Source organism: Alligator mississippiensis, chromosome 7 (genome assembly GCF_030867095.1).
Source record: "Alligator mississippiensis isolate rAllMis1 chromosome 7, rAllMis1, whole genome shotgun sequence".
Classification (NCBI taxonomy): Eukaryota; Metazoa; Chordata; order Crocodylia; family Alligatoridae; genus Alligator; species Alligator mississippiensis.
In genome coordinates, this window is record NC_081830.1 from 63,059,321 (window position 1) to 63,082,788 (window position 23,468).

The window sequence follows — 23,468 nt, forward strand, 5'->3', positions numbered from 1 at the left end:
CTGGGACCGCTGTTTCCACCAGGAAACTTAACCTCAAAATTAATTAGCATAACATAACTTAAATTGGGCTTTCATTTTGGGGAATGCTCCACATTTCTTACACATTTGTAGTTTTCATGAAAATCATGTTTGAAACTGATTTATGCATTTTGTATGGAATATTTTGTGAAGGTGGAGAAAGATGACTACAGAAAAGTGTATTCAGTATCCCGGTGTATAAATAACTTGAGCTTTGAGTATTACAATAGCATTGTTTTTGCTCTAAAACAATACAGAAAGTGACACCTACACCCTTTTCTAAGGGAGAAAAGCATTTCTTTTATTACCTGAATAAATTGCTTTAAGGGGAAAGAAAGTTGCTTTATTAATTGGGTTTAGATGCATCACAGGCTTCTAAAACCTTTAAATTCCATTTTTCCCATGGATACCTTAGAGAGTTAGTCAAGCTTCAGAAGCTCGGTGAACTAGGCAGATTTGTCAAGTTTTCCAAGTAAATTGCTAAGCTTAAGGCAACAGTAATTAGGCCTGGATAAACTACTCCCCAAGATTTAATATTTCCTTAAAAATTTAAGTATGGCCTAGGAACATCTAAATGCTGTTTAGAAAGCCCTCTTCATTGATGAGCTGCTTGGCAGTTATCTGATGACATTAGCTCATTCTGAAACTTATACAGGCAGTCCTTGACTTACAACGTTTTGAGTTATAATGTTTCGCACTAGCAACATTTATAAATTGACACCCTATTTCAGCTTTCTGATGTCAATTTTGACTTTACAACACTTTATCTGATGCGGTGCCACGCTAGTGAACAAGTTTTGTTGCGTCGCTCATCTCCCCGGAGAACATATGTCCAAACTTCCTGGTCACTTTCTTCAAGAAAGCAGACCAGACTCCAGAAAAACTTGCAGCCAAGACTCCTGAGAAGACTCCAACCAAGAACCCTTCAAAAAGTCCAACCAAGAGCCCTTCAAAAAGTCCAGCAGTCACATCAAAGAAGTCCTTCCAAATCAATATGATTACTATTTACAATATAAATACATTAATGTAGCTATATTACTCATCTATAATTGATCAGTACAAAATTCTGGGTTATTTTTGGTGAAAATAGGGTATTGGGCCTTGGTTCAGAAACCAATCCCCCATTTATTACATTGTTTCTTATGAGAAAGTTGGTTCTGAGTTACAACGTTTTGACTTAAGACGCAGTTTTCAGGAACCAATTATGTTGTAAGTCTGAGGACTGTCTGTCCGTGCTATTTCAAGCAGGGTACCACTATAACCATGCCATATATAATAGATAATTGAAGACAGAGGAAGAAGAATTTAAACCTTCTTTTGGCTACTGTTGGTTGGTATTGTAGTTGGCAGAATCAATACGTAGTACAGTTTGCATATGTATGTGTTTTAACTGTTTAGTATTCTGATTCTCAAAATCTTGCACTGTTGAGATATGTATTGAACCTGCTTTGTTCTTGTTAAATCTGTTCAGATTCTAGTTCAGAATATTCAGTGGCTCTATTTGACACTAGGCATACTATAATCTTCAAATTCCATTTTTTGTGAGTTGAGAGTGAGAACAAAACCAAGTGCAAATTTGATTTCTCCCAGCTTCCTTCACTGCACTGTTTAGTTTTTGTAGATTCCACAGTTGTATTTCTGGGTGGGGAGCAGGGTGGGGGGGCAGGGAAAGGGGGACTTTTTTTTTAAATTAGGCAAATTCAGAGAGAGCATAGAAATAAACTGAAGTTTCCTTCAAAAACTCATGGAAAAATCTGATAAACGTACCAGGAAGAGACAGTAGTAGGCACAAAAATATTTTGGACTCAGTTTTGCAGATATTGCCTCTAAGGTGTGGCATGACCTTTCTAAAAATGGGCTGGAATGTGAAGAACATTAATTGACAACACTGGAGAGTTTTCAGTGTTCAATAAAGAATCATGAAATGTGTCCTTGCTTGAGGGATGAAATATTACACAGCTGAGGTGCTTGAATGAGCATATGGACTCACACCTTGTCAATCTGTTCAGCAGAGCCCTCTCTTGAAGAAAATGGTGTACATCTGTTTTGCAGTGTTGTCTGAGCAGAAGGAAGCTAGATGTGTCTCCATCATCCATACAGTGTGAAACAGAACAATAAAGCTTTTATAAAAAGTCCTGAGTCAGAGCACCTGAGACAAGCTTGCTTTAAACACATGAATAGTGCCAGAGGCTTCCAAAGATTTATATTTCTTTTCTGTGTGCAGGGTGTTAAAATTCTGTTGGTTGCTTGAAAACAGCTTGTTTTTAGATTACAAATGATGTTACTTTATCAATAGGAATGTCTTGAATAATTCTAGCAACAGTAATTTATCTTTTAGATATTTCTTTCAAGACTGCTTTTAATTAAATTTGATTCACATGCATAGCCTTCCAGGTGGTAGCCCATTTCAATAAGTAAATAGAAAATCTGTATACTATATGAATCTATATGGACCTTGTTATGAAAGAATAATGAATGTGACATTAAGGCAACATGGTTTTTATCAGGGTAGTGCCTGATAAAAGGTGGCTGTAAGAAGGACTGCCTGCAGAGTAAGACCACAGTTTGCCTGTGTTTGCCACCAAAATGGTCTGGGTTAGAAATGAGAACTTGGTGATGTTGAGATTATATGAATGTTGTGTACAGGTGGACTGTTTTAAAGCAAACTCTTAGTATGATCTGTTATCATGGACTAACTGAGCCACAGTGTATTGAAGCAATGAATTTCAAAACTTCAATTGTCTTAAAGAATACTCAACAATCAGAGTGACACAGTTATTGCTATAGGAACTAAAATGAAACAAAAATGTAGAGAAAAAAAATAGCATGTCCCAGGTGTTGGTTCTGTCTGAAAAATATTTCTGATTGCGCAGGGTATTTTAAAGGATAAAAGCTCAGAGGATAGTTCAGGTGGCTCCCAGGCATACATCAACCATAAGTAGAAACAGATCAGTGCAGCTGGTTATGGCCATCCAGATCCGTAACCTACACATAGCAGTTTACAGAAAACCAGTAGGCATAAGAAAGGAACTGCTTTAAACATGAACAGTAATATGGAGTGATTGGTGTTATTGTGTTTGCTTTCCAGTATGCCTCCCCTTTTTTTTTTTTGGCACATGCTCACTTCATTAGCTGGTATATCATAATTACAGGCCAACTTCCAGATACGAGTCTACAAGTGGCTAGATGTGACTTCATACAAATCTCAAGTGATATGGTTTCAGTGCAACATGCTTCTCGGGGCCTTGTTACACTTTACATTGTTCGCCGCGCAAATGTTGATTGGCTTGTTGCTAGTTTGGAGCAGTCACGCCTTCAATTTGAGCGGCACATCTGTGCAGTGGCCCTACTTTAATGGAACAGGAGCTGGGTTGTGCGGCTCAAGAGATAATCCTGCCCTGCAGTGGCATAAATTTGAGTTGCATAACGAGTGCTTTAAACTATGTTAAGGTGTTAATGTGCAGACTATCTAGGGGTTAAGAGCTCCTAGAGCCACCCAAAATTACCATGTAACAAGTAGAGCTGTGCGAAGCTTCAGGTGGTGATTAGATTCGGAGGAGATTTGGCCCGATTTGGTTGGCAGAATCCCTGAATCTGAACTGAATCAGGGGACCAGTTAAAAGGTCCGAATCAATTCAAAGCTCTCTGAATCTTCGGAAAAGATTCAGAGAGCTTTGATGATTCGGACAGTCCCCAGTGGCTTCAGCAGGGAACTGCAGCCAGACTCAGAGCTGGTAAATAGGGGAGGGGGAAGGAGGCTAAGGAAGTGGGGAGGGGACCATGGGAGGACCCCTGCCAGCCCCCCCTGACCCCTGCCTGCTCCCCCAGCCACCCCAACCCCTGCCTGTTCCCCCAGCCCCCCCCATGGCTGCCCTGCCTGCCCAAGATCTCAGTACTTTAAAAAAAAGCCCCACTTACCGGATACTGCCGGGTGGGGGAGGGGCAATCCCTGCTGCCCCCTACTGCCCCATGCTGCATGGGGGGCTCTTCCATGAGCCCCCTGCCCCTCCTCTGCTCCACCAGCCCCGTCATGGGTGCCCTGCCCAGGCCAGCTCTGGGGAATGAGAAAATGTTTCCTGTTCTGCAAATTTGGGCAAAACTGGGCAAAATTGGGCAAAATTAGACTAATGGATATCCAGGGGTCAAAAAAAAGTGCAGCAGAAGAAAGCTGGGCAGGGCATGGTCCTGGAGGCAACCAGAGGATGGGTCCTCTACAGAGACACTCTGGTAGGAGGAGGCCCCAGAGCCCCTGCTACTGCCGGTGAGTAGAGGCTTTTTTTTTTTTTTAAAGTATGGAGGCTGGGGTGTTGGGGGGACAGCCATCGGGGGGCTGGCGGTGCAAGCAGGGGATGGGGCTGGGTAGGGCAGCCATTGGGAGGCCTGGGGGAGAAGGTGAGAGGGTGAGGCTGGGTGGGGCAGCCACTGGGGGGGGCTGCAGGAGCTGGTGGGGGATGGAGCCAAGTGGGGCAGTAATCCGGGGGACTGCTGTTGATTCCCTCAACTTCTTGTGGTTAAGATAGCCAGTAAAAACTTGAGCTGTTTCAAGCACTGGCCAAGAAGTGAGAAGCTTTTCATCTCATTAATATTCCCTATGCCTCCCTCGGGCATGCGTACACTGTGGTAGCATCATGCCTCTGATATTTGTTCATTAGTCATGCCTCAAACATCTGTTCCTGCTTATATTCTCCAAACCTGGAAATAGGCTAGTGAAGGTGTTCCAAGGTAGGTCTCTTTGGTTACTCTTGAGATTTCAGTCCTTGATGTGCCTTGATATGAAGCATCTTCACTGGTGTAGTTATGGGTTGAGGTGTGTGTCTAGCAGCAGGTGGGTGGCGCATGCTCAGGCTCATGCTGGTTGGAGCACGCTGCCCCACAGTGTTTGACATGCTTTTAGTGTCTTCCCACACAGCCATTTATTAAGCAACCGTAGAGTCATGGTCATATGCACTGTGTAAACTTATGTTACAGGAATAGGCTGATATCTTAGCAGGCATTTGAGAACTTTTTTTCAAGAATGATTTTTTTAAAAAAACAAGCAGAATAGAACCAGCAGGCTATAAAATGGCATTTTTATTTGGGGTGAACTCCAGTCTTGCCTCATGAGCACCTGGGAAATGAGGAGGGTCTTTAGGCAAAATGAAAAATCCATTATTATTCATACTGTTCATTTCAGATGAGATAATTTGGGATTTTGATACAATAATAAACTGCTGCTATTTAGTTCTGTATTATTTTTTGCTTCCAGATTCTCGTTTCCAATTGCTGATGTCAGGATGAGAATTATGAAATCAAAGGCCAGGTTTGGACTAGGGTTTGTGTGCCTGGGTATGCAGAAACCTCCATTTCTTGTGTAAGACAAGCATAATATTACAAATATTTTCTAGGCTACTGATAGGTACCTTACTCACCACTTTTCAATATACCATGAATGATAAAAATGTTTGTGCTGCAGGCGTCTCTAGTCAAATAAATATTTGACCTGATATAGAACACCTGTACGTCCCTAATTTTTGTTGCGCGAGCTTTGTAGTCACAAGTTGGGGAACTTATGGAGAAAGAGAACTCATTAAAATTCATTCTCTGCCTCCGAAGCTGATAGCCAGAAGCAAAGCAGCTCCATGGAAGGGGACGGGGTGGGGAAGGGAATAAGATCCCTGGTAAGCAGGAATTTTAAGTGGCTGAGAAGTAGAAATGGGTGGTCTTTTTAGAAGGTGGGAAGTAGGCTAGTAAGCACTACATCTTGCAAGAGTTCTGTAGCCTTTTTCTTATATTACTTCAAACTTATTTTCTTTTTCAATGTAAGTCTTTAATTGTTAATATCTTTTATGACTAAGATGATGGGTCTATTTGGTTTGGTTAAAAGCACATACAAATGCATGAACTTCTGTATCATTCAAACCCAGAGGAACTCTGTGAGCAGTATTGGTGGGATATGCCACAGCCTCAAGATCCTGACTGTGGTAATAAAATCAGACAATTGGCAACAATGCAGATATTCTGTAACTGCATCCAAGTCAGAAACAAAAATTTGCTGCTGCAGCTGTAGGGAAAAGGCCTGAGTATCTCATATCTCTTTATCCTTCTAAATTATTTTGGATGTGTTAACTCTATATTGGGTACACCTACAAGTACAATTAATGTGAAGCAATAAATTCTGGTACATATCACATTGGAGTTCATTGCTCTCAGGTGCCATGTTTACAAGTGTGCCCAGGACCACAGCATGTTGAGTCAGGTTGGTGCAGTCCTGGCTGGCAGGGGGCCCAGGGGGTCACACTGCCAGCCTGGGGCTGCTCTGACCTGGCTCAACGTGCTGGGGACAGGCTGTCTGGGGCTTGAAGGTGCTTCGGTGCAGAAATAGCTGGCACCCTTGTGCCCCAGCCAGTGCTCTCAGCATCTACACGTGTTTTGCTACTCAGTAAATAATGCCACCACAGGATAGTACCTGCATTTCCAAGTACTAACCTATGGCAGCATTTATTAGTTTATTGTGACCCAATCGGGCCACATGTGTAGATGCACAGACTTTACTATGGAGCTAATTAGGCAGCTCTGTAGTAAACATCTTGCGTAGATGTGCTCATTGTGTCTTTAATAGCAAGAAAAAAATTCTTATTTGAGGTTAATAGACTTTTAACAACTCACAAGGGTCTTTGTGTTAATTTGATCACAGATCTGATTGTTTAGATCAATATGAGTTAGAGATTAATTAATCAGTAAAATATCTTATTTCTCAAACAGAACTTAAAAACTCAAGTCCAATATATTCAGCCTTTTTCCAAAAAAGAACCCGCACAGTTACTTTTTTTTCTTCTTTGGCACTGTTGGCTCCATAAGTAGTTTTTATTGGACATCCTAAAATTTAGGTCTGATCTTCCATTCACTTGCATGTGAAGTCGGTGGGACTGCTCAGGTAAGCACACGTTAAATGCTTATAGCAATGCTTCTCAAGGAATTACTCATTAAACTAATTTATGATATCTATCTCTCATTTGATAGGTCAGAGCTTAGAAACCTAGGGAAAAATTATATTCTAGGCTTCAAATTCTTCAATAAATAATAAATTTCCTTTTCACAGTATTTTCCATTAACCCTCAAATAAGACTTTTAAAGCACTAGACGGCTGTAGCATAACTTGGGTTGGGCAAGAGGGGCACCTGTCCTGGGTGCCAAGTTAGGAGGGCCACCAAATTTGCTCCCCTTTCCCTGCAGAGTCTGTGCCCCAAGCAGCCTGGAACTTCAAAACAGCCCTGGCAGTTGCTGTTGCTGCTGTTTCTGCTTTGAGAGCAATAGCCAGATGGGAAGAGCATGGGGCAGAGGCAGTGGCAGCTCAGCTGGGAACTATTCATGAGTTTCTGGAATGGGTAAGACTCCTGCACCTGTGCCTTCCCTCTTGGCACTGTGCACCCTCCTCACCCCGCTCTCCTGCAGGGTTTGCATTGGGCACCAACTCTGCCTGTTATGCCTCTGCTAGAGGGATATTTTCAATAAAATGACTAAAATACAGTATGTGGCAATGTAAACATTTATTATAAATACAAAATATTCTATCTTGGACATTGTGGCACTTACAGAAACTAGAAGCTCTGAACTAAAATGCAGTTGTATTTTTCCTTACAACAGCTGATAGGGTAGATTATCAGCACTGTCTTCACCTTGTGCCTCCTGCTAATGTTAATTGGAGTCATACAGTTGTATCTGTGTTCATTAAAGTGAAAATGAGTTGCTTTGTCTTGGTCTTTCCAGTGTAAAATGTTCTGGCCAGTGACATGTTTCCAATTAAAAAATAAATTAAATTGCCTCAAATGAGAGTAAAAATAATGTAAATAAATAGTACAGTCAGGCTATTAGTTTCAGTATTTATTTTAAATGTCATTGGGCTGTTGAGCTGGTTCAGTGCTGGAAAATACTGGGGATTAGTAGGATATCATGAACAGGGCCAATTATGCCACATCTGCCAACTGAGAGCTTCTTGCATTTTTCTGCAAAGCATCTGTTGCTGGTAATTGTCAGAATCAGAATACTGGGGTCAGTGCATCTTGGGCATGCATATACTATGACTTTGTTTTACTTTGAACATTTTGGCTGCTGACAGATGTGGGGAAAAATAAAATATGGCGCTTTACTTCCAGCTCGGCATGCCCCTGCACTGAGCACAGCACATACCCAGAAGAGGAACCGCATCAGTTTGACCTGGCTCACCCAGCATCTGTATAGACTGTGCCACTTCAGTGGGGCTTTTTGGCGCTTTTATCTAATAGCTGGTTGAATCAAAAGCCCTGCTGAAGCGCGAGATCTCTACTGATGTTGGGCAAGCCAGGTCAAACTGATGTGGTTCCTTTTCTGATAATGTGCTGGGGCTTTTTTTTTTTTTTCCATGTCTGTCAGTGGCCTATTAATATTTGCAAATACACAATGCATTGAAGCTGCTCTGAATGAACTGTTCATTTAAATGCAGTACATACTCAGCCACTCCCAGATTAAACAACCTAGTAGTTTGTCTGTTCCTCTTAGTTTTGGTATATTTTAATAGGACCATATACTTAACTTCAGTCTTTGCTCCTTATTGCTTAATTAAATTACTACTTTTGCAACGTCTGCTTATGACTGTTGATAGTAGAATATACTGTACTATATTCAAAGCCGACCCAACCAGGGTGCGGGTCCAGGGCAAATGAGCCCATGCGGGGTCCCACCCCCCTCTGATCCCACATGCCCCGGACCTGAAGAAGCTGCCGCCATCATTGGCAAAGGTGTTGGCAGGGGGGAAGCTGCATGTGAAGTCGGCAGAGTGGGGTCACCATTGGCTGCTCCGCCCAGCTCCCCCACATACTAATTGGCACTGGAAGAATGTGGTATTGTAGGATTGAGGCACTTTAGCAGAGCCAAGTGGAGAAGCTTCCTGGTGTAAGTAAATACTATTAGTAATAAAAAAAATATTTATCATTTATAAAGTGTAATCCAGTGGGAATCCAGTACAAACACATGAGAATAATTTTAGCTGCTCCTGGAAAGCTGCTTTCTGGGGCAAAGCGTAGTCATACTCGGCACATGACAATACACAGGAGCCCTTTTAGAATGGGAAGTGAAGAGCAACATATTCAGCTGCAACTTAATGAGGACATTTTTACAGGTGGAATATAAATTTAATGTAGAATTTTAACATTATGCATAGGAGCATGCTTTCTCTTCTGGAAAAGAGGGATAGGGATATGCGTTTGCTACCAGTAATGTCTGCACTTTTAACATTTTATGTGAATTTTTGAGGTTTTGTGATATTTCTGTAAAATCAGTAGGAAAATAGATTCAGTGCATTTTAGCATGCCTTTATGTACCAAGTATTTTACAAGTTGAGGGGGCAGAATACCAGCTAGTGCAGACTCATCTTTCTGGCTTAGGAATCATTTGGGATTTCTATTTCAGTTTATAAAAATGTCTCCCTTCTAAAACGATATTGCATGAACTTAAACATTGTAGGATGCTCTGTGATATTTTCTTATGTATTTTAGTTTATAAAATGTGTCTATCTAATTATGTCATGCTTCCTTTAATTATTTGATATGCTGTATGAGAATGTGTGTAGTTGTCTCCCAAATCCCAACTTTCAGAAGCACCTGTGACATGAATGATGCAAAAATTTTTGCTTAAAGTTACCTCTTTATTTGTTCTTTTATTCTGAAGTTCTCTACATACTGGTTTAGTGTTTAATTAAAAAAATAACACTATTGTAGCAACACTTTGAAGGAAAAATGTTTGAGAATCCTGCAGTGTTATTTTCCAAGTTGAAATAGCATTAAGAATGAATTTGGTCTGCAGGAATTGTGTAACAGTGCTAGAATAGCCATTATACTATAGTTAAGAATGAGTTTACATTTTTATTGGGAACTTTAATCTTGGAGAGTGATTCCAAAAAAAATCTTTGTATTTCTGGGTGCACAGTACATCTTTATTGCTCAATTCAAACAAGCTTTGGGAGTGTAAAGTTTTAATAATATCTTGTTTGTAATTGTATTTGGTGCACATTTATTAAACTAGAGACACATCTCCATACTTATGTCAAAATTGTTTGTTTTCCAGGGATTCGGAGGTTGTAAAAATACTGAAATATTTGTAGTCTCTGGAGTCTACTGAAATCAGTGGCCAAAAAAAAGCAGTATCTGTATGCCAGTCAGTATTTTTTAAATTACTATTGTTTCTAGGAATAATATTGATACAGTCAAAATAAAGTGGCACACAAATTAACCTCTTTTGTAGATAGAACTAGTAAGGGGTTCTTCTGGAAGTCTTGACTGCTGTCTGGAATGGTGGGAGCTATGCATGATATGCTTCAACTCATACTTTATCGATAAAAGTAACTGTTGCCAAAATAAGAAAGAGTGCCTTTTAAGTTTTTTTGTAACCTACTAAGCTGTGGGTGTATTGCGGAATAGAATTTTTACAAATCTATATTTGTAATCAGTAACTACCAGATTGATGTCCATTGTTTAAGTTGTCCTTGCATTTTACTTCTACAGTTGTTCTTTAGCATTGGCCTGGCAGGTATGAGAAATATTTTTGATCATTCTCCAAGTTTTTCTAATTGCAAATTTTCAGACTTAAAAAGAACACAGGGTATAATAATATTGCAGGTTTAGGGAAAGAGCACACTGAGTCCTGTCAGCTTTAAATCAATGGTCGTCTAGATAATTAGCCAGTCATTGTTTTCACTTAATCTTGTGACATCACTATATTTATATTTCTCAGTTGATCTAAGAAACAATAATAGGATCTCTTGATGCTGAGATGGGTAAACTTGACATTTGGCAGAGTAAGCTTGAAAACACAGTAATCTGATCAGTATCTTGGTATTCTTTAAATAAGTTTTGATTTGACAACTGCAGGTTATTGCAGTGTTAACAATATGAATAGAATATTAATTGCACCCATTGCCCATTTTATTAGAGTCATTGTCCTGAAGTTAGATTCGTGTCACATAATTACCTGTTCTTGCTGACAACTTCCATTATATGCAATTAAGTTTTTCTTATAATACTTCCTTTAGGCACAAAATAATTTGACTTGTTATTTTAACCTTTCTACTGGTATACATTTTGATTGTCTGGTCTGTACATCTCTGAGGCATGTGTGACTTCAAATGGAAAAAACAGGAATATCCAGCTAATCCCATTACAGGAAGAGTCAAAACAATGGCTCTCTGTGCAGTAATTTTCAGTACAAATAAGGCATCTGTGTTTCAGATACCTTATTCTTTTGACAAAGATTGTAATGAGAAAAGGAAAATAGCATATCATGAATCCAGTAGCATGACATTTCTTTGTAACAATAGTGGGAAGTGATGGTATTTGAGCATATTCAGTGACAACCTGGAAATCATAATCGCTTGGTCCCCTTCTGTCTTACTTTCACTTTCTCAGGCGTTTTCACGTAACATTTGAATATTTGGTTTGCTTTGTGAAGCTATGCATAACCGTGTTCATTGATTCAGTTCAATAGACAATTAAATCCAATCATTTTCACTTTGGGGAATGATTTTTCAGTGTTATGTTATTTTCTCTTTGTATGTGCATTTAGGCCTCTCCTGAAAAGTGCAGTATTGATTTCCTTTCAGTGCATTCATTGCCTTAGTTTGCATCTGCATTTTCTTTATCCAACTTACTCATACTTTTTTCTTTCCTACATGAATTTCCAATAATTGGTGCGTAAAAACATTATTTTTTGGCAATGTTGAAGTTGTGACAGTCACAGGCAATAATAGGTAGTTTCAAATGCAATGAACTGCATACTGGGTAAGCAGAAATTTGGTGTAATAATGTCCCAATAATGGGGTTCTCGGGAACCTCAGCAAAGAAGTAAATTTTACCTAAGCTTTTTAAACAACAGCTAAAGCCCCCTCCCTTACTCTTCTCCTCTTGAAGTTATTGCAGTATATCTTGGATAACTGGAGCGAACACAGACAGAGACACTGCAGATATCTGACATCTCACTGCAGCCCATGCCATACAGTTCTTTGGTGGTGTTTGTGTCACAAATTAATGCTATCTGTGACACCTTTACTGAGCCAGAAAGTATCAAGAGAATTTCAAGTTAGGAGGAAAAAGCTTAGAAAGTTTGGTAAATGTATTCCTGTGTTGTTTATCCCGCTAGCTTTGTTATTGGAAATATTCAGTGCATAAATTTGCTCTTAATTCAGTCCTTGTTTTTCTCTGGAGTTCATTTAAAAAAATTTCAGAAATAAATTCTGCCAAACAGTTTGCTAACAGACAAGTAATTTCTGAGGCAAAATATATATTTATACTAGTAAGAAGTTGATGTTTTATATAACACTTTCATTCAAAAGATTTATAAACATTCATAGTTTCAGCCTCACAACTCCCCTGTAAATTGTGAAAGTGTTATTACTGGGATTTTACAGATGGTAAGCTGAAGAGCAGAGGGCAAAATTCTATCCCATTGAATTCAATAGGAATTTGCCATTGACCTCAATGAGAGGTTTACATAAGTGATTTATTCAAGATCAGCCAGAAAGAGCAGTAGGAAGAAATTCCTTGCCCAGGAGAACATTTCATCACCCCACACTCCTCTGAATTATGAAATATCATAACCAGAAGCAAACATAATTCAGCATCCTGCTTGACACCAGCCAACATCAAGGTAAATAGACTGTTCCAACTTTTATCTGAGCCTACTTGGCACAAAATGAACTACTCCAACCAGGAGATCTTACAACACCTTCGGCTCTCCTGTGAAATATGGATTTTCATTTCCACCTAGGAGAAATTTTACAATCGTTGCATTCTCCTATGCCTGAGGAAGGGTGTTTGCGCCCAAAAGCTTGCAAATAAAGACTTTTTTTTGCAAATATCTAGTGGGTCTCATAAAAGATTTCACTTGTACCCTGAAATTCTGATTCCATTTGGGAGTCTAGGAGTTAAACATATTCTCTGGAAGTCCAGCATGATTATCCTTCCTTCATTATTTACGTGATCTGTGCAGTTAATTTTCAATTCAAATATACACTCACAGTTTCTATAAGGAATTGCCATTCTTGATTCACAAACATGTATTTTGTTGGCACATTTACCTTTCTGTGTGACAAGAGGAAAATGTATACACCTGGATTGGAGTATGGGCTATTCATTCCTGTACACTCTGGAATATATGTTTATAATTGCTGCTCTGACACCTTCTTAGTATTTGGGCCTAGTAGTACATACTATGGAGAGAGTGCCAAATGGAAAAAGCAGAAGAATTGATAATTAGGACTGCATCACAACTTTCTCTTAATTTATGGGACACTTGTCACCTGAGTCTACATCAAATCATCTCAAGCATTTTTATTTTTATTTCCTACATGTAGTGCTGGAGAGAAAATGTGTTGAAATACCGTCCATGAAATACTGTGCTTTTTCATACAAGATGGACATAACATGATGAGGATATATTAGTAAATTTGTTGTTACTAAAAGGTTTTCAACTGGATAATGAAATACCTAATTGACTTGATTAGGGTCAAATTAATCTAACAAAGTTTTGTAAACTGATGGGAATGTCCTTATTGTATGTTAGGGGATGGTTCTTCACATGGTTTTGTTCTGGGGCCAGTTTTGTTCAATAGCTTCATTAATCTGTAAAGTGGGATGGAGTGCACCCTCAGCAAGTTTGTGGATGACACCAAGCTGGGGGAAGTAGTAGATACCCTGGAGGGTAAGGCTAGGATTCAGAGTGACCTAGACAAATTGGAGGATTGGGTCAAAAGCAATCTCATGAGGTTCAATAAAGAGAAGAACAAAGCCCTACACTTAGGATGGAAGAATCATGCACTGCTACAGACTTGGGACCAACTGGCTCAACAAGAGCTCTGCAGAAAAGGATCTGGAGGTTACAGTGGACAGTACGCTGGATATGAGTCAGCAGTGTACTCTTGTTGCCAAGAAGGCTAACAGCATACTGGGTTGCGCTAGTAGGAGTATTGTCAGCAGATTGAGGGAAGTAATTATTTCTCTCTGTTCTGCACTGGTGAGGCCACATCTGGAGTACTGTGTCTAGTTTTGGGCCACCCACTACAGAAAGGATGTGGACAGGTGGAGAGAGTCCAGTGAATGGCAATGAAAATGGTTTGGGGGCTGGGACACTTGACTTCAGAGGAGTGGCTGAGGGAACTGCACTTATTTAGTTTGCAGAAAGGAAGACTGGAGGAGGGGAATTGATAATTTTTACCTTCTTGAGGGAGGGGGGTTGAAGGGGGATGGAGCTAAACTGTTCTCAGTGGTGACAGAACAAGGAGCAATGGTCTCAAGTTGGAGCAAGGGAAGTTGAGCTTAGATATTAGGAAAAACTTTCTCACAAGGAGGGTGGTGAACCACTGGAAAGAGTTAACTAAAGAGGTGGTAGAATCTCTATCTGTGGAGGTATTTAAGGCCAGGCTGGACAGAGCCCCAGCTGGAATGATCTAGTTGGGGATGGTCCTGCTTTGAGGATTGGGTTAGATGATCTCCTGAGGTCCCTTCCAGCCCTATTTTTCTATGATTCACAGTCTGGCCTTTTTCCTACCTTTCATTTACTAACAAAAATATCTGCTGGCACATTACTTTCACACTTATTGGCATCTGATTTTTTGGTCATTTGCATATCCAGTGTTCTGACCTTGCCCTAACATTAAGTGCATAAACGTTTAAATGAAAACTGCTGGCAAAAAATTGTGTCCAAAATTGTTTGCCTGATTCTGATCACTTACACAAAATAGAGTACAGAGAAAATAGAAATTGACGGATAGATAGATAGACTTAAAGGATTATAATTACTACTCTCTTCCACACCTATTTTACTGCTTTTCTAAACCTGAAAAAGATTCTTAATGTGTGTCACTCCATTATTGCTTTGCAGCTATGCTAAACTAACAAGTGTTGCTTTCAGAGTTGCTTTACTGGCCATTTTGTTAGGGATGCCGATGGGGGAAGACAAAAATGAACACACTACAACTTGTGCATTTTAGTACTAGAAGGATAGAAAGAACTTGTAGTTTGGTTACCTAAAAGAGACTAGACAAAATCCAGGAAATGGTAGGATTAGTCCTCAGTAATAGAAACTCAGTGATAGGGACTCACTTCCATCTCGTGAGGATTCTTTTTAGGTGTTTTCAGAATCCATATTTCATGATTAGGTCAGTTTAGATCAGATTAATTTCCTCTACTTTTTGACCTACCAGGGAAGAGTCAGATTTATTTACTGAATTATTTTCAGGTGTTTCTTTTCAGTTACAAGTACTTAATTAAAAAATACATACATAGATCAAATATTTAAGTTGCCACCTTGGATTTACTGCTGAGTCTGAACTCTAAAAGTTTAGATTTCTAACACAAAACTTGCTTATCATGGCTTATCATTCCCAATAGTTCTTTTTTGCCTAAATGTCTCATTTTAATGAAGAAACAAAAATTAAGAAACTGCTGTGTTTCCCTATTATCATTTGAAAGCTGACAGTTGTACCTGTTCAGTACATTGTTTTACTATGTCCTTTTAATGGCGGATTTGTATTTGTTATGCCAGTTCCTAAAACAAACTGATACGTGGTTTTATGTGACAGGAAGTTTGTCATTTTGTTACTACTAAGAAGCTTGTAACACAGGTTATGTTCCAATGGATTTTGGGAAGTAACTTGAAAAAATAAGCATTTTATAATCTTCAGTACAAGTTTCTATCTTAAACAGTTATAAAAGCAAGGGAAATAAATACTGTGTTTAAATTATGAAGATTGTGCTTGAAACTGTTTAATATCAGGGAATAGCCAAGGTAGGAGTTTCAGTGAAGTTTTTACCCTTTTAATTTAAAATAGCCTTTTTTGCCATTGAACAAGACATGCTGCAGTTGTTTTAACATTATGAATGTGATGATGATGATACTGTCAAATCTTCTGGTAAACCATGTCATCAGCGTTAAAAGGAAAATTTGCTATTTCCACCCAGATGCAATTTCAGTACAAGATTTTCAGGAGTACAGAGATTGATTCATACATATGAAGCTTAGACCAGCAGGCATCTGATTCAGTAGAGTGTCATTTTGAAGTGCATCATGTTGCTTAAATCAAATTGCCTGCTTAATATTTAATATTACTGTAATAGAATCACTTTCTCTCCTGAGGATAACTTACATTTTGCCAGACATCCTGACAAGACTGCATTTCTTGTACAATCCCTGTAAGAACTAGGCTTGTGCTTGAGAAAGGTCAAAATAAAGGGTGCTTTTGTTCATATCTAGTCTGCCTGTGCTATATTGACAAAGTGTCTGCTGGCTGCCTGGGATAGTTTTACAGTATTAAACAAGTGTTGATTTCTGTAGAGAGGCACGACTTAAGGCTTAGAAGGAAGTGAATTGGATAGGTCAGGAGAATGTACCATTTGTGAACACCCCTTTTCCTTTTATACTCTTGGATCAGATATGTTAGGTTGTATGCTGGCTGTGCTCAAGGCAAGCAGGAGAGAGAACAGCTTGAAAATAATCTGCAGTTTGGAAGCTTGCTTTTTCTGTCGGGATTCTGCAGGCACTTGTGCTTGTGTTGGAAGCTGTTTTAAAACTAACATGGTTTAATCCACTAACTGCATGTTGGGTAAATTCAAAACCCACATGCTCGTCCTCTTGCAGTGGAATAAGTCACATCTGATGGACATTTTCTGTGCTTATAGCATAGTAACGAACGTCTGACAGGCGCGACCTTTCATAAGACAGCCCACACTATTGGCTTTCTGCCCAGAATATTGCTGCAACACTATCTGTGATTGGTTATCTCCCTATCATGCATTGCTTCACAAGGGAAAACGGCCCCTTTTTTAATAAATCTACGATGGCTGGCTGCAATATGCTACACTGTAAGTATTTTGTGTGAAGGAAATGGACAGACTATAATTCTGCATAGTAGTTTAGGATCACACGCCAGGGTATAATGCTGTGGGACATCAGTGAAATGCTGCTTGGTAAATGTTAACGTATCTGTTTTTTCTACAGGTTGGTACTAAGAAGTGCCTTTCCTGACGTCTCTGCTGCTTGGAACCGCTTCTAGAGCAGTCTCTGCTTTTTGCCTTGCTTGCTGCCAGCTAGACTGCGACGACAGCACATCCACCCTCCACCTCTAGCCCAGACACCCCCATTTCTACTTATAATCAAGAGAAAAGCTCTAAGTATCAGGCGCATTGCCTTAGGCTGCTTTAGTGTAGAAATAAAAAGTTTGCTGAAAAAGTAAGATATCTTCTGCCAGAAAATCAAGGAGAGGAAAAAATATAATTTCTCGATTGTTGCTCTAAACTGCTGCATCTGTCTATGCCAAACTAATCAATACCGATTGCACCACAAAACCCAATTGCAAATTCAGCTGTGTGTGGAGATTACCTTTCAGACAACTTTACTGAAAGCAGCTTGGAAATTCTGTGTCAAAGGGTCTGCCACGTTTTCATGCTTGCATTTTGGGCTCCAAATTGGCACTCAGAATGGGTTACTGAGAGCACAAGGCTAGTTCCAGGCCACACTTTTTAATGTTCATCTTCCTTATGATCTTAGCATTTCTTTAAGTACAAAACCTCTTTCAATTAACAGTTTCATGCTGTGAATTTCTAGTGGCAAATCTTTTCCTTGATATTGTGACAACACCATTTTACATGTACTTTTAAAGTAGGGAGCGGGGAAAAAAAAGAAATATTTTGGAGGTGACATTTTCATCATTACCAGTCTATCAGTTTGGCTGTTTGTTTATTTGTTACATTGAAAAATTTTAACTACCTGTAAAATCTAAAAATGGCTGTTAGTGTCACACCGATTCGGGACACAAAATGGCTAACACTGGAAGTGTGTAGAGAGTTCCAAAGAGGGACTTGCTCACGACCAGACACGGAATGTAAATTTGCACATCCATCGAAAAGCTGCCAAGTTGAAAATGGACGAGTAATCGCCTGCTTTGATTCATTGAAAGTGAGTAAATATTATATTATTTTCAAGGATAAACAGTTAATGAATGAAGCAGTTCTAATCGGAGAAACCATAGGGTCTGAGACATACGGATTGTTGTGTGTGCCGGCACTGAGATTTATGGGTCTTTCTGTTCTGATATTTTGTTGTGTTTTTTTCTTTCTCGGGCGAAGGGGAAGGAAAATAGGGGAGAACTAATAACCACAGAATTTGGGCTTCTGGTGCTGGCGTGGATACAGATACTAGTTCCTTAACCCTAAATTATCATTTGTCCATAGTTGGAGCAAAACACAGTATATATTTCATTTAGAAATAGTAAACTTGGAGTAAAGATTCCATATATATATATGAGACTAGAAAAGGAAACTATATATTTTGTATGATGATTTATTTTTATCTTGAAATGTACATAGACTGTTGATATCTCTGGACGATAGGCAGTACATTTTAAATTAATGTTTTCCTTCATTAATCAGAATGACCATTTCTGAAAGGCATGTTTCAAGTTTTATTTGCAGTCTTCCGATTTTATTTTCTTTTTATAATTATAAATAATTAATGAAAGGAGATACATTACTTGGACAACTTAACTGAATCTAGGTGCCTCTCTCTAGTCATGCAAGGGTAGCTATGGCAGAGGATTACTATCATTTCCAGGAAGTATATATTAGTGAAGCTGTGAAAAGGATGAGGCTGGAATTTTAAAATATTTCTAGTTTCAGTGATCAGTTGCGAGGCAGAGTTCCAGTTCCTTTTGTTTTATGCTTTATGAATTAAATAATTCCCAAATTTAAAGTCCAGTCCTCAGACTGCATTTTAATACAGCTAGAGAGTCATAAAAATCAGATGTTGCGTTAGAAAAAAAAAGTTGGGTTTTTTTCTCCACAATATAATACTGCTACTTTTGGGACTATCTCCTGGGAAGTGGAACAAAGTCCAAGTAATGGACTGTTCTGTTCATGAAAATATCATGTTTGAGGGAGGGAATTTTCAGTTGCAGCTAGCTACTGTGGGCTGTTTGTGCAGGCAGACCTAGGCAGAAAATAGTTTTCTGATCCTGCAGTACTTTTGAAGATTTTAATTTCTTTCCTTATTGAAATTGAAACAAAAGTGAAACCTGGAAAATTTCACAAGCTGAAAAATACAAGCCAACCAAAAACATTATTCAGGTTTTAAAATATTTTTTCATAGTGCCTAATAATCTTTTTGCACCATTTTGTTTTAAAATTACTATAATCAGCTATGTTTTCTAAATTAAAAGTAATTTTTTACACTGCAAATGAGAATTTTCTATGTCAACAATGTCAGGAAGAAATATGTGATCTATTTTTATATTTAAAAATATATATTTTAAATGGAGAAGTTCCTGAAAACCAGCACTTTCTTGTAAAATGTTTTGGTTTTGACAAGTAAACATTTTCAAAGGAAAAACACTTTGCCAAAAAAAATTCCTGACTCACTCTAGGCACAGTCTGGGAGATTTGTGTAATTATGGATCCTACTCTCTGTGTATGACAGGTTTGGTCTGGTGAATATGTCCCTGCTAGTTTTGTCTCTTCTACCACGCTTTCCTGTACTTGTGGGAAGTTGTGAAGTTCTCTATGCTGCTTGGAATGGAAGTTACCGTACAAGGGTCTGCTACTGGTTTGGTCCCATTACAGCTGATGTGCTGCTTTTAAATTGATTTGGGACTGTAAGCACTTTAGGAATTGGCATCAGATGTTGCTGTTTTGTACTATCCAGATCATAGTTTGCATATGAGATATTAAAGCTAGGCTCATGGAGCTCTGTACAGCACTCCGTGTTTAAGAACTAGAATTAATTTATTGGTAAAATACTAACCAGCTCCAACAGCAGTACAATTAGTTTTATTTTATAAATAACTGTTGCTCCTCATTTTGATTTTGCAAAGCTTCATATCCACTTCTGTGGTGCTCCACTTACCTTTTATTTTATGTACAATATTTTAAAAAATATTTAGAAAGTATATAAAAATTTTGAAAGTAAGGCACCACCGTTCATTAAAGAAGCAAATATATGAAAATCTGTTTATAAGAAGAAGCTTCTTCCAATTCCATTGTAAATCAGCAGTGTTGCCAATTCCAGCCTCCTTGATAGTTTGAAATGCTTTCAAAATGTAATGCTTATGGCAAAAGGCAGCACAGACAGAAAATGTGGGTTAGGGGATAACATATAGGGCTCCAGGTCAGGAGTTTGTTTTGTTCATGTTGTACTTTACAAGACTGGATGCCAGGAAGCTGTTCTATTTCATTAGCTCATTGTATTACCTTGAACAAACTTCAGCATTTCAGTTACACTGTCCTTAAAAAGTATATAATTATATCCTTCACAAAAAGTTATGAAATCCTCATATTTTTATGAACCTCTTATATTGTTTCAAACTACGATTTGAAGATAGCTGTCTTCATGGCCATGTTGAAGTGGATTTGAGTGGTTTGTAATTCAATCCAGATCTTCTTTTACCATGGACAAACATACTGTTCAGTAGTTACATGTTTTAATTTTTTAACACCAAAAGATGTGTTTTGGGTTAATACCTCTCTCCATGACATGCTCAAAGCTTTTTGCTGGAAGACTCCACAGGTATCAGGTGGAATTCTTTGCAAGCTGAAGAGCACTTATCCACTTAACTTAATTAAAAAAAAGCTTGGTAGCCATTAATAAATACCCCTTTGTTAACCATGCAATATGGCTAATATATGCTTTACAAGTATTTTATAAGTAGATTGTTGACATACTTTTAAATTGTATTTTAAAATGCATGAAAATCCCTTGGTCAGCTAAAAATAGATAGTCCTCTTTACCAAATTCCCTGTCCAACCAAAATGGGACACTGGGGTTTTGATTAATAGTTTTTAAGTGTACAAGGCTAAACATGGTGGACCTGGTATGTTTTCCTCCTCCAATACTATAGTACATATTATTTGTTAGGCAAGCTTTTTGGCAGGTTTAGTGGAAAGTTGCATCAGAATGGAGGGTCCAGATTTTATGTTTTTAGCTAATCTGTTTAATATTATATTTCAACAAAAGCAGTTTTGGGGTTTTTTTGCAAAAATCTAGCCAATGAATTTCCCAAAATATAACCAATGTAGATCCAAAATAATGGCATAGTACACCCAAAAACAGACTCTAAAACCCGTAATCTTTAAACACTTATATAATTATTAATCACCATATAAAGGCATATAATAATAATAATTATAAACTAGCTAAACAGCTCATGTTACATATTGCAGAGAAGTCTAATCTGTAGTCACCACAGAGGTCTCTAGTAAGCTGGTAATAAATCTCTAATTCACACAACTTAAAAGATCTTTTATTTGTCAGTAGATCTTTAAAAAACATGAAACATGCTAACTTGTTTGGCAAAAGAAGTGCTGGATTTTGCAAAGTGTGTGTAGCTCTTGTCTAGCATGAATACTGGAGAATGAGATGGTCATAGCCTGTGTGCTTTGCTATATTTAGAACATTAGACAGGCAAAGCAAATACTTTCTAAGGAGACCCTGTGAAATGGCAGTACCCTTCAGCTGTGCTGTTTCAGATGCTGGCCACGCTCCCAGGTGTCTCACGTTTAATAGGCTGTAGCAGAGTTTCTGGCTGGAATTGAGAAATGCAGTTTTCATCAGAAGTAAAAATATGAGGAAGTCATTTAATTGTAATGAGTGGAAATTATCTTTGTGATACTGTTTTTGAGTTTACACTAAAATAAAAGTGTATCTGCTGAAAAAGGTAAATAATAGCTACATGTCCAGATCTGTGGTGAAAAAAAATAATTAGGGAACCCATCCTGGGAATAGTCCTTTAGGTTTGTGGCTACTGACAGGTCTAATCACCTTTCACATCTGCAGGGACTCATTTTGGGAGTACCAGCCTTTAGTATTGGTCTTCAGTGGATCCAACATCTAATTTATGCAGTTAACATAAGTTCATTATCAGTCAGAATTCACTTATAGCAGAATTACGTTATTGAACTGTAGCTATAGTGGAATGCTGAACAACCGTACTCCAGTTGGCGGCACATTGGCACACATGGCTCTAGCAATGCAGTTCTATAAAGAGCTCCTGTGCTTCTTTTTGATCAGGATTTTTTTCCCATTAGTGAGAGCTTGCAAAAGCACTGCTAACTAAGTACTTAAAAATATAATCTCTGGCTATGGCCAGCAGTAACTTTTTTAATCACTTCCAAATTTGGGGTGGGAGTTGCTTCTTCTGAGTGTGCACCAGCTGTTATAATATAATTGTTAAACTTCTGAATGCTCTTCTTGATAGTGAGCTAAATTGCTGTAAATTTAACCTGGGTTGAACAGCGTTAAAGTTTCAGTAATTTCCTTCCCCCTCCCCCAGTTCTGTTACTACAGGAGCACATTGAGGTAACAGTTACATCATACAGTTACTGATCAGCTGCGTATTTTTGTCACCATCAGTTCCAATTAGTGCAGTTGTTTAGTGTTCTGCTGTATTTGTGTCATGTTAATTAGTGGGAGAAGAGAGATGGGAGATTCCAGTAGAACGTTGGAGGAGAATCATGGAAGGAAAAGGCCAGGCTTGTATTAATTGGAATAGGATTGTCTCATTCTTGCTTGTTGCGTACCACTTGACTCTGTGATGAATCCTATTGAAGTAAATAGAACTATTTCTGGAGTAATATGCAATTCAAAATAAGTGTGGGGTAATTTGGTCCTTGGATATCAGGAGCCCAGTTTTCAAACTTGAGTGATTAGGTTAAATATTCAGATTTTGTATTTTAATGCTCAAATTAGTTCTGTCTTCTTTCTTTGTTACCTTGCTATCAGAGAGAATTTTTGCATAGGCTATTATTAAACTGTCCACAGTAAAAGCAAACTCTGAGCATCCAACTTGGGGATTTTACTACATTGCAGAAGTTAGATTTTAAGCAGAATTTAAAAATTGTTATTATGAGTTGCTGTACCTTTCATCCTTCATTTACTTGGTATGGTATGAGAAAGAAGAGTCTTTACAAACTGCCTATTGTACAGTGTAAACAATTCAAGTGATTCAAAAGTCCCAAGGATATATTGCACGTTTTGAGGGAGGAGATTTAAAGAGATCGAGTGGAAAAAATATAGCAAATAGGGCTTGGAACAAATATATCTAAGCAGTATTCATAAGTGAAGCAGGATTTACTTTGTAAAGATAATTGATTCATTTGGTATTTCCTGAAATTCAGGTTTAAAATGTTCTTTGCAATGGGTAGTTGACTACAAAATGCCTATACCTTGCAGTATATATTCTGTAGGATGACATGGATGCACTGTGGCATCCAGTCTAAATGCATGCATTTTGTGTAAGATTGCCATTCATTTCTGCTGCTACTACTAGGTTTTCTAATGATGTATTCATTAAATTATGCATTCATCAGAAAGAAAAGTAGAGAAAAAAATCACTAGGGGAGCTTAAAGAGATTTGGATTCACACTGAGTTTGCTGTGGCCACCACTCAGGTTCAAGTTCAGTGA

General features: G+C 38.4%; 1 protein-coding gene across 15 annotated transcripts in view; it reads left to right on the forward strand.

Annotated features, from left to right (window-relative positions):
- Positions 1-23,468, forward strand: part of MBNL1 (muscleblind like splicing regulator 1) — a 210,398-nt gene that overhangs the window by 33,277 nt on the left and 153,653 nt on the right. For 11 of the 15 annotated variants that reach the window (XM_014602818.3, XM_014602819.3, XM_006268574.4 and 8 more), the window contains exon 2: positions 17,017-17,973. The exons of 2 other annotated variants lie outside the window; for them this stretch is intronic. In XM_014602818.3, the coding sequence (XP_014458304.1) occupies positions 17,800-17,973 (174 nt within the window). In that variant the 5' untranslated portion in view covers positions 17,017-17,799. Of the gene's footprint in view, positions 1-16,634; positions 16,881-17,016; positions 17,974-23,468 lie in introns of those variants that run through there. 2 more of the 15 variants (XM_006268575.4, XM_006268587.4) reach the window with 2 other exon arrangements.